Source organism: Miscanthus floridulus, chromosome 3 (genome assembly GCF_019320115.1).
Source record: "Miscanthus floridulus cultivar M001 chromosome 3, ASM1932011v1, whole genome shotgun sequence".
NCBI lineage: Eukaryota > Viridiplantae > Streptophyta > Magnoliopsida > Poales > Poaceae > Miscanthus > Miscanthus floridulus.
In genome coordinates this window covers 4,448,762-4,461,063 of record NC_089582.1, presented here as the reverse complement: position 1 = coordinate 4,461,063, position 12,302 = coordinate 4,448,762, and the positions used below count along the sequence as shown (strand labels likewise).

The following is a 12,302-nucleotide window of genomic DNA, read 5'->3' as shown; positions in this document are numbered from 1 at the left end:
CGTAGCCGTTGCTTTACAGGCTTTGAGCCTTCATTGATATCAATTCTGTGCTCAGCCAACTCTCTTGGGACACCTGGCATGTCGGCCGGCATCCAAGCAAAGATATCTCTGTTGTCCCAAAGAAAGTTGGTGAGCGTGAGTTCCTATTTTGCCAAGAGGTGGGCACTGATGGTTGCTGTTTTGGAGGGATCACCGATGCCCAGGTCGATTTGCTTGATGTCGACTTCTTTTGGCGGTGCGATGATGCTGGGCTTTTTAGCCGGTATCTCTAGTTCTTCTTGGCTTATTTCTACGGCAATAGTGGCTATTTCTTTTCTACCATTGTCGGCTTGTGCTTTGGCTGCAATTTGGATTGCCTGAACGTCGCAGTCAAAAGCGTGCTTCAAATCACTTCGAAGAGAAAGGGCACCGTTAGGCCCTGGCATCTTAAGTAGTAGGTACGGATAATGCGGTTTTGCCATAAATTTTGCTAGCGCTGGACGCCCGAGGATTGCATCGTATGATGAATCGAAATCTGCAACCTCAAACTTGATGAACTTTGTACGGTAGTTCGAGGGAGTTCCAAAAGTAACTGGTAGAGTAATTTGTCCGAGTGGCATGGCTGCCTTGCCGGGTACTATGCCATAAAAAGGTGTACTTGTTGGTGTAATCATCCCGGCGAGTTGTAGTCCCATCTTTCTTAGTGTTTCTGAAAAGATGATGTTGAGTCCGGCTCCCCTGTCGATTAGTACCTTGGTGACAGTCATATCGGCAATAGTTGGATCTAGAACCAGTGGGTAATGGCCAGTGTTTCCTACGCTAGTCCATTGGTCTTCTCTTGAAAATTGGATCGGGTACTGTGACCAATTGAGATATCTTGGAGTAGCCAGTTCTGCCGCCATGTTAGTTCGTAGTGCTAATTTTTCTTGATGTTTGCTTCTAGAATCCGGGGCCCCAGCGAAGATCACTGCTACCGTCCCGCTAGATTTTTGGAATCCCTTGTCTTTGTGGTTGTTCTCATCTTTTTTCTGATTGTCTTCTTTATTGATCCCCTTACTATCTTTTCTTGTGTATCTTTCGTTGAAGGTGTAGCAATTTCCGATGGTGTGTTTTCCATTGGGGTGCAAGGGGCAACGTATGTTCTCAATGTTGTCATATCTTTTGGGTTTTGAAAACTTCTTTGATTTGTCAGTCGTTGCTACTATGTTGTCTGGACCATGCTTTCTGTCCTAATGTCTGCTGTTTCGAGGAATTTGCATGTCCGGGTTGTCTCTATTGTTTCTATCTAGGAATCTTTCTCTTGTTTTTTCCTCTGCAGTAATCATCTTTTCCACTGTTTGTCTGAATTCTTCATTATTTCTTGGGTTTTCTTTGCAGAAGTCTTGAAATTGCCACCTGGCCATGATTCCGTGCGAGAAAGCTTCGATTACTTCTCGTTGGGTGATGTCATGTACTTGAGCTCGTAGTTTGCCAAATCATCGATAGTAATTTCTTAGACTTTCCCCTCCTTTCTGCTTGAGTCCTTTTAACTCCACGTGGGTGACTGGATGTGTAATAATTCCCGCGAAATTTTCACAGAAAGCTCTTTGCAAGTCTTCCCAATTTCTGATTGATCCTGGATTTAATTTGTCAAGCCACTGAAGGGGCATGGTTTCTAGGGCCATGGGAAAGAACAAGGTCTTGATGTCATCGTCTCCTCTGGCCAATTCAATCGATTGCGAGTAAATCCTGAGCCATTACTTTGGTTCGGTCTTGCCATCGTACTTGGAGTGGTTGGACAGTTTGAACTTGTGAGGTAGTCGTATTGAAGCTAGTCTGTTTGCAAAACAGGGGAATCTATCATGTGTTCTGGCTTCTGTGTATTCTAACTCAGCGCCCCCTTCTTGCCAACTGTTGTCTTGGTGAGAGTAGTTTTGCGTAGCTATCCTTGTGGGTGCTTTGCTTCTGGCTTTCCTTGTTTGTTTGACCTGGTCTTTTTTATTATGATTTCTTCTACTTTTCCGTTGTGACTTCCGCTTGGTCCAAGTCTCTCAAAGGCGGACTTCCTTTGATTTTGATCTTCCTGTTCATGTGATGTTGACCTATCTGGTAGTCTTGAGCGGGGCCTTCCGTCTTGCGTCCTTAGGACTGTTGATCGGAGGAAGTCCCGAAGCTGTTCTTGTTTTTCATTGGGATGTGAAGTCGCCCTGAGTTCTTCTAGTGCTTCTCAGATCTTATCGTAGGGTGTATTCGTTGCTCGTCCTTCTTCGACCTCTCACTCTGATTTTCTTCTGTTGTACTCGGTTAGATCTGACTCATATTTGATCCAAGTGTCCTTTCGCTGCTTAGCATGGCGTTGACGTCCTTGTTTCAATTTGTTCTTTCTTTCTCTCGCTTGCCTCTGACTCTCAGTCTCACCATCGTGCCCCTGGATAAATGGTGATATGTTGGATTCGGATTCATCTAAAGACCTAACATCGGGTACTTCTAGGGGGGATCAATGGTGATCGAGGACGGCGAATCATGAATACTTCTCTAGCGTGAGTTATTCTATCATCGTTGTTGATTTCCGTACTGCTAGAGCTGTTGATAACTTCAGTAGAGGTTTCAAGGTCACAGATTGAGTCTCCTTCTTGGTAGGGTAGAGTTGTTGTTGTCGTATCATCGACTAGTTGAGTGCTGTCATCCTCAGGAACGGTACCTGGCCAGTGAACGATGCAGTCTTGAGATGTTATAGTTAAAACGAGACCTTCCTGGGCTCCCTTCAGCGGCATTTTAAGCACGAGATAGGTGGATCCTTCGAGCCATGTCTGATAAGATGTTGCCATGTTGTGTAGTCTGAACGGAAAAGGACCCGACTTCTTTGAACTACTCTGAGTGTTCTTCGAGTAGTATTCTTGATAGGTTGACATCATGTTCCGGAGCTTTGTCAGAAAAGAACTCGGTTTTCCGAAAGAACTCGGATAAGACTTCATCTCGAAAGCGGAACTTGAGTTTGAATCGGATGCATGAAATCGCAGAATCTGAGTTGGATTGGACATTACGAGCTGCGTGAATCTTCCAGCAAGCTGATCTGTCGTTATCGTCGAAATCAAAAAGTCCTGATGATGATCTGAATCTTCGAGGAGACGGCCTTGGAGCTTGCCGTCGTCGCCTGCCTCGTAGATCCATGAACCAAAGATGAAGGTTGATCCCGTCGAGAAGATCATGTTGTCGAGGTCCGTCGAGCTCTCAGATGCAAAGTTGCCGAAAGCCCCTACCTGGCGCGCCAGCTGTCGATGTTTGACCATCAATAGCCTACCACGGAGGTCCTCGAGGCAGTATGTTCGGGCTTCAGCGTATGCGGAACTTGACGGTTAACGCAAGAGACAGTCGATTTATCCTGGTTCGGACCCCCGATCTTTGATCGAGTAATAGCCCTACGTCCAGTCGGCGTTAGCCTTTGTGTTGGATTGATTGTAAAGTGTTGTGTTGCGTACAATTGTTCGCTGAACCCCCGATCTAAGGAGTCCTGCCCTCCTTTATATAGTCAGGAGGCCAGAGTCCTAGTCGGTTTACAATGAGAGTTCATAGTAGGATTACAGAATAATACTACTACTAAGATTACAGGGAAAGAATCCTAGTTAGGCTAGTTCTTTTCCCTTCCTTGCGGGGTATCCCGTGGGTCCTACACCAATAGTGGGGCAGTTCCTCTATTTTACAGCACATATGAGACCGACTCATTAAGGATTGAAAGAGATTTCGATATCCAATTTGGTCCAAGCTTATTCACTTGTCTCCATAGAGATAGAAAAAAGGAACTTAATTAACTCTCTAAAGTTTTCTATTTCTCAATCTGAAACAAATTACAGATGAGTATTCTTAACTAGGTAATATAGGTTTGATTGAAATGCTTCGGACTATGCAAAGACATTGCTAGATAAATTAAAGAAAGAGTCTGGTTGTCCAGTTAACTTACTTTTTTTATCAACAGATAGCGGCTTGGACAAATTTAGGCCCATATGTAGAATTTTTTGTTGCTGCTCTTATTTGCCCTGCTTCAGTATATAGTGAAGATCCACTGCATAGAACAAATACATGCCTCAGAAAGCTCATTTTGGTTGTCTCTTACTTGTAATGCAAATGTATGATATGTCAAAGATAGCATGTCAAAGGTTGGCCTTTCCAATTCCTTCATACTGACCAAACAGAAAACACCAATGCTAATTTACCAAAATCTAAAACACCCATTGCATGAAACATATGCTGCTTATGGTATAAAAACTAGGCCGATGGGAGAGACTATAGTGTGCTGACAGTATTATCAAGTGCACCTTTACACCACTCAGTATAATTCAAGTTTTTCAGTTCCTTACTTCTCCCTACAGAACACAAAATTATGCATAGGCTGGAGAAAGAAAAACAACTTTAATAGCCACACATAGTATTATGTTGAATACACAATCAGGACTCAGTAACTCATCAGGCCAATAAATTATGAGAATAAATGACAACACATACATTCATGCTACAACTGTGTTTGCATTGCATTAATCTATCAGCTAGATTGATTTTTAGTTTAGAGTGGAGAAGGATCTCGTTTCTGGCTGGTTTCTGTGTGGAGATATACAAATATATATTTCATAATACTACAAAAATTGGGAGGTTTTTGGCTGGTTTATGTGTGGATATATGCATACAAAAAATTGGAGATATGAGATTGGGAGAGACGAGATTTAGAACCTGCAGCATGAAAAGCCAACGCCGGACAACTGGCGGGGAGCTGCTGGACGCATGGCACCACAGCATTCCTCGAGCGTGGAGCTAGTGTTGGCTTGACCAGGAACATGGAGAGCACGCGAGGTAGCCGGATCCGCCGCCGTAGCCCCAAAACGAGGTGGAGACGAGGTGAGGGTGCCCGATCTGCCGTCGTCGGAGTCAGATCCGGGGGCGGGGCGCCGCTGCTGCTTGGGGACACGAGGTAGTAGGATCGTCGCCGCTTATACCAGGGATGCCGCTCGTACCGGGGACGCCGCTGCTTGGGGCCGCGCGAGGGAGTCAGATCCACCGCCGCCGCCGCCCTAGCCTTGCGCGCCACCACTTGGGGGCCAACGGGGAGGGTGCCGCTGCTTGGTGGCTGGAGGAGGCGCCGTAGCTTGGTGACCGGAGGAGGCGCCGCCGCTTGGGGGTCGCGCCGTCGTGGGGCAAGCGAGCCGAGAACCGGATCTCCCGCCGTCGCGGTCTCACAAAGTGCAGGAGGCGGCGAACGGGTGGGAGAGGAAGAGAGACAGAGTGTGGCGCTAGGGTTTGGGGCGCCGCTTTTATATGCCGCGGCATAACCCGCCCGCTGTTGGGCCGGCTGAAAGGCCAACGCAGCCTAGGCCCAAGTTGGCTGCGCGTTTCGTTCTCCAGCGCTCGTCAAAATGAATTTTTCCGTCGGTGTCACCAAAACACACAGAAAAACTATATATTTTTCCGTCGGTAGCTGGAAAACCGACAGTAAAATTATATTTATTCTGTCGGTTTCATTATTTTTTGTCGGTTAGTAGGTAACCGACAGAAATATTCAATTTTCCTGTCGGTTTGTCTTGAACCGACAGGGAATTTTAAGTTTCCAGTAGTGAGGTATTTTTATAGTGGTAGTAGCCATGGATTGGAGGCCAGCTTGGCGACTTGTCATGAGTAAAATTTGTTCAAGCATTAAAAACTACGGACATCAATAAATATTATTAAATTATTTAGTTTGAAGACATATCATATACATATCTATAGTATTAAAACATATTTGCAAGATCCAATAAATTATTAAGAATATATTCTACAAGATATTAGTGATCAAAATATCCATTAAAGACCATGTAGGGTTAAATGTCACAAAAGTATTTTTTTAACCAGAAAGAATATATCTCAAACTTGTTATATTTTAAGCTATAACTACTAATCCATCCAACTGATAAAGAATATTATTTAGTTTGGTCAAACATTAAAACTTCTTCTACTTTAAGCTAAACTTATCATAAGTAAAATTCGGTCATCAAACATTAAAAATTATAGACATCAATGGCTATATTATTAAATTATTTAGTTTAAAAACATGTAATATATAGTATTGAAAAATATTTGCAAGATCTAATAAATTATTAAGAATATATTTTACAAGATATTAGTGATCAATGATGTACATTAAAGACCATTTAGAGTTAAATGCGACAATATTATTTTTAACCCGAAAGGATAAATCTCAGAACTAGTTTTAAGCTATAACTATTGATCCATCCATCTCACAAGTACTTCTAGTTTCCTGGGTTAAACACTTTTTAGCTGGACCAATGTAACGCCCCTACCACACCTGCTAATTAACTTGCTTACGCTTTCGTTCTCGCTTCACGCAAAAAAATTAATCTGGAGTTAACAGTCTCTGAGGTCCAGGCTTTTAAGCTGGTTCGGCTCTGCTTTAGCTTTCGAGGTGGTACTAATTCTGGTGCTACAATGTTTTTCCCGTGATGCTACAGTACTCGCATCTGGCCTGGCCCAACTAGCCCATTTGGGCTGGGTCTCACAACCAAGTTCGTAAAAAGTTGTATCAACATTCGCGACAACAAATGGTCATACTATAAACATGATCAAGGTAATAAAACTTTGACTTAATAGAAAACTAAGACAACATATATTTTAAAAGGGATGTAAAACACTCAGACAACACTCAAGAGCTCATCTTTTCTTTTATATTTTAATTAAAAAAGATAATCCTTTCTTCAAGACCATGTATTTTTTTAGAAGATCAAGACCACGTAAATGTTACGCCTGCTCTCATTGCTTACTAACCATGGTGGACTGAGCCTCGAGTTAGCTATTGGGATAGGAAAAAGTCTATTTTACCTCCTTGAACTATCCTCGAAGTTTAGTTTTCCTCTCTAAACTCGAAAACAGGGTAAATCATATCCCTCAATTTTTAAAACCATTCATTTTACCTCCATGACCCAGTTACAGGTGGTTTTCAAAGGCGGTTTTGTCTTTTTCTTTTTTATTTATTTCGGCTCAATATTTGAAAAATCATAGAAAATCATAAAATAGAAAATATAATTTTGTTGGACTCCAAATAAGTAAATCTACACAGTAAACATATAATATGATATGGTTTAATACAAAGTTTTTGTTGTAGCTTTAGAACTATGCGTTTCTGTAATTAATTCATAGCTGCAGTTATATACTCCAATTGTGGTTAAATTTTTATGGTGGTCTAATTGTTGTATGATTAAATTGTAGTAAAAATTTCGTACTCATTTCTATTTTGACACACTTTTAACTATTTTAAAACTATTAAACAAGCATAAAAATAAATAAATTTATAACTCAGTTATACGTGATACAATGTGCATGAAATTTTTACTACAGTTCAGTCATATAATAATTAGCCCACCATAAAATTTCACCACAGTTGGACTATAGAAACTGCAGCTTTGAATTAATTACAGAAAAACATAGATCTAAAGCTACATCAAAAACTTTGTACTAAAACATACTATATTATATATTCATTGTGTAGATCTACTCATGTGGAGTCCAAGAAAAATTTACTTTTCATTTTATGATTTTTCTATGATTTACTATGATTTTTCAAAAATTCAACATAAATAAATAAAAAAGAAAAAGACAAAACCATCTTTGAAAACCAGCTATAACCGGATCAGGGAGGTAAAATGAACTGTTTTAAAAGTTAAGGAAGGTGGTTTACCTGATTTTAGAGTTCAGGAAGAAAAACTAGACCTAGAATAGTTCAGGGATGTAAAATGGACTTTTTCCGCAACGGCACTGGGCTTGACCCCTCCTCGTTTTTCCGCAACGAAGGCCGGCGCGGCCTGGTAACAGCAATCAAAGTTGGGCCATGCACAAGCGTCAGCCCATCGGTCCGTTCCTTCTACTAGCCCACCCAACTCCAGGAAAAGACAAGGGCCCACTTGCAGCCTCAGCCCCTTCACTCTCTCGTCTCTCCGATCCGGCACGCGGGTCCCCTCGCCGGCGTCACGCGACTCCAGATCCCCAATTCGGACAGCCAGCCACCTGCTCCGCGAGCCATGGCCGGCCGCCGCGAAGGCAAGCGCCAGCCGAGCCTGTGGCCATCCGGGACGGCCGCGGTGGAGGAGGACTCGGGCGCCTTCCCCTCCGCCATCATCCTCTTCACCCTCGTCGGCGCCACCGCCACCACCGCCACCACCGCCGCCGTAAGCCTGCTGCTCTGCTCTCCGTGTCCCGCTTCTCCCTTTCATCGGTCCCGCGGCCCGGCCTCCCTGAGGCTTCGCTTCTCCCTTCCCTCGATCCCTCGCCCCGACGCTGAGACAAATTTTCTGAAATGATGGTCCCTTTCAACTGTTACTGCTCGTGGATTTCCGTGTGCGAGTGCGATGATGCATTTGCTTGCGGACTTGTAGGTCGGACAACTGCGCCGGACGGTCAGCTGGTTCGACACACAGGTATAAAAATTTTAGGAAAAAGTCTACTTAATCCTCCACCTATCATAGTTAGTCTACTTCACCCCCCACTATGAAACCGTCTGTTTTACCCCCTGAACTATCTAAAACCGTCTGTTTTACCCCTTGGGCGGTTTTTCAGCGGCGGGTTTGCTACAGTAACATCGGGTTTGCTACAGTGCATGTTCTTTCGAAATTTCTTTTTTCGGTGAATTTTTAAAAAATCATAGTAAATCATAGAAAAATCATAAAATGAAAAATATAATTTTATTGGACTCCACATGAGTAGATCTACACAGTGAATATATAATACGGTATGTTTTAGTACAATTTTTTTTGTAGCTTTAGATTAATTGAAAAAATCTAATTTTGTCTGTAATTAATTAGAATTTATATATAACTAAGTTATACATAGTCCAATGAGTACAAAATTTTTACTATAGTTCAAGCATACAATAATTAGCGTACCATAAAAATTTCACCATAATTGGACAATAAAAGCTGCAGCTATGAATTATTCCAATTAATTTGAATACAAAATTAGATTTTCCAATTAATCTAAGGTTACAGTAAAAAATTTGTACTAAAGCATACCGTATTATATATTTACTATGTAGATCTACTCATGTGGAGTCCAATAAAATTAGATTTTTCATTTTATGATTTTTCTATGATTTTTCAAAAATTCACCGAAAATAAATAAAAAAAAGAAAATTCAAAACCACAGGAACTGTAGCAAACCCATCTTTACTGTAGCAGCCCGTTGTTGCTGTAGCAAAACCGCCACTAAAAACCGCCCAGGGGGTGAAACAGACGGTTTTAGATAGTTCAGGGGGTAAAACAGACGGTTTCATAGTTGAGGGGGTGAAGTAGACCAAGTATGATAGGTGGGGGGTTAAGTAGACTTTTTCCAAAAATTTTACGAAAAAAGGTGTCATTTTAGCATTTGCTTTCTGGAGCAGCATTGCCTTGAAGGTGAGTTTTGGGGGCAGATCGGTGAAACCTTTTTTTCCTCCATTGAAGCTTAGTAGGTCGGAACCGTATGTGTTCTGGGAAGACATACCTCGTCGTCGACCAATTCGGCGTGGTGAAGCCTGGGAACGGTATCACCAGAGGATGTGTGAAAGCAGGGAGGAAGCTAGGAAAAGGGGCTAAACAACGGTAATTAGCAAGAAAAGAGGTTCAACAAATCTCAGCCCCTCCTACCTGTACATCTACAGTTGAAATTTCAGACACCGGCTCTACGGGGTTTCGCTTGCTCGCGAGCGGTAGAGGGGGCTGGAGCCCCCCTAGCCCCACCGTTGGCTCCGTGCCTGTGTGAAAGGACCGAGGATCAAAGGGAAAGAGTGGTCAGTGCCCTGTTTGCATACAAGATATTTATTACAAATGCATTTAAACATTTGCACATCGAAAGTGGTTCCATTAGCTTATTCACTCTACAGCCCTTAGGCGTGTTGTTATTATTGAGTTGCTTCTTAGAGATGAACATGAAGTTCCGGAAAAACATCAATTTGTATGGATTATTGACTTAGGAAAATGTTAGTATGAAGCAGCCAAGGTCATACATGGTAGCAAGTAATATTTCCTCAACTTTTCTTTTCCCCTTGAGAACAAGCAGATGAAAACTTTGATATGACAATATAAAGAACCATCTCACAAATTGGTGTCACTATGTTAGTCACATTTCATTCTTTTTGTTTGCATGCTGATTCGTTTCAACTAATCCTGAGCCAACAGTAGTGATTTCTGTAGGAACGCATACGGCGCATGCAAGATGTATTTAAAAAGGAGAGATGCAAATGTTGGGATTATCGAACTTGGGAAAGCCATAATCCCAACTATTATCAGCATCATCAAAGAGATGACTGGTACTGGAACGCAGAAACGTTTTATGCGAATCAAAGGACAAATTTCAGGGCAACGCCCAGGGAAGCTATGAGTTACACTATGTCACATCACTATTCTGTTTTGGGCCTTGACAGGTATGTACTAACAGCCTTTCATGTCAATGAACATTCCTATATATTTGCCAGCTGTATGTGACGATGGCCTAGTTTGTTGTGAACCACTGTCATTCTTGGTCCCCTAATCACCTGTTCTATCTGTGGCAGTCAATATTAGCAAAGAAGCATTGTTACACCACTTACCTTTGAATGTATATAACACAAATTTTGTCACCATTGTACCTTATGATTGCACCTGATTAAAGAAAAGATATTACCCTGCTTTGTGGAGAGAAGAAACAGCTGCTTAGTCTTTCACACACTTTGCGTTTATGTTACCCTGAAATTGACGCTAACATGCCCGACTGCCTGTAGTGATGTTGAGCATCTGATATCATCATAATTGCCCGTAACCAAAGTTTTTCCTCTCCATTCCCCAGGTCAAGGTCAGAGCCATTTTCAGATGCTGAAATCAAGGTGTGCCTTCTACCTGTTCATTTTGTGTCTACTGAATATTTTTCTACCGAAAAGAGTGCAATGTCCTTTGTTTAATTCTGTACAACCTACAGTCAAGTTTTATGTTGAACAGTTCAAAATATAAAAAGCAAACTAAAGTTTACGCATTTGAAATTTTGTACTGAACTTCTAAGGAGCTCTCTACAATCCTGAAATGGTAACTATGAGCGAAAGGAGGGAGGGGAGATGTTCTATTAATTAAATATATTGTATATGAAAATTGACATTTGCCCATAAGTGTCCTCTGATGTGGTAGAATAAACACATATTTACTCTGTAGTCTATACCAAGGGTAGATAAGTCATGTAAGCAAGGTATGGTTGCACAAAGAGACATTCTCCTGCAAGTTTTCAATCATCCCCTGTTGTGCCCAAGTCTTTAAATTTCAGTGTTCATTAGTGACCTGCAAATTAGGCTTGTATGTATTCTTTGTTATTTTCGTTCATGTCAGATGGCCAAATTTTTCAGGCAATTATCTGTACATCTTGCTCACTTGCTTATAATTTCATTACAGAATGCTTTCAGGAGAAAAGCAATGGAGTATCATCCAGACCAAAACCAAAGTAATAAAGGTAAATACAGTTTCCTTGTCTCTCCTGTCCCTTATGTAAGGCTAATATGCTCATTGTGTATACATGTGCTCAGAAGCTTCCTCTTTTGACTATGGCAGAGGTTGCTGAGGCAAAATTCAAAGAGGTTATGGATTCTTATGAAGCAATAAAACTAGAACGACGAAACAGAAGTTGCTGAATGTTCTCACGATTTTCGGGTGCTGGGAGGGACTGTTGTATACACAGCGTTTGATATGGGACAAACTAGATGTAAGGTATAAACTATAAGCTCGAAGATGCAGATGCAGACACTGTTGTCCTTGGTAACCCACTTTTTTCTTCGGTAACCCTTTGATAAAACTACACAGCAGAGTAGTTCCTGCTGGCAGAAGGCAGAACTTCAGCGTGATGCAATTAGTTTCCTGATATTTTCCTTTTTTTTATGTATTCATGTTATGGTTCATGGTAGCAAACTCGTATTGGATATCAATGAGATTATACTGGCGCATTTGTTACCGGTTAGCACACACTATTTGTCTCCTGCGATGCTCGACAGCTGATTCGGGCTTGGCTATTTGACTTTGATCAACCTGGCAAGGAAATTATTCCAGAGTTCTTGTTCAATCGAGAGTAAATCTTCTCTGTTGAAAAACATAAACAAGAGTGTCTTTAGGAAGATAATGTGTTAAAGATGAGGGAACGATAGTAGGTCAATTTAGGCATTATTTATCTTTTCTAGTTCTATCTTTTTCTGGGCAGATAACTGAATGAACACGATAGGAAGAGCCAGGAAGAAGAAACCAAACTTTTGATCACTATTCAGCCAAGCGGAAAACTTGTTGCTACATGCATGTGTGAGTCGAACATTGGTTTCAGAGAACAAATCA

General features: G+C 41.7%; 1 protein-coding gene across 1 annotated transcript; it reads left to right on the top strand.

Moving 5' to 3' along the window:
• The first annotated feature begins 8,012 nt into the window (after nucleotides 1-8,012).
• On the top strand, nucleotides 8,013-11,927 carry LOC136544817 (uncharacterized). The gene is made up of 8 exons (XM_066536883.1): nucleotides 8,013-8,159; nucleotides 8,367-8,408; nucleotides 9,429-9,523; nucleotides 9,730-9,754; nucleotides 10,158-10,387; nucleotides 10,789-10,825; nucleotides 11,379-11,436; nucleotides 11,535-11,927. Exons 1-8 carry the CDS (start codon nucleotides 8,013-8,015, stop codon nucleotides 11,612-11,614), a joined length of 714 nt encoding a protein of 237 aa, XP_066392980.1. The 3' UTR covers nucleotides 11,615-11,927.
• Nucleotides 11,928-12,302: the final 375 nt, after the last annotated feature.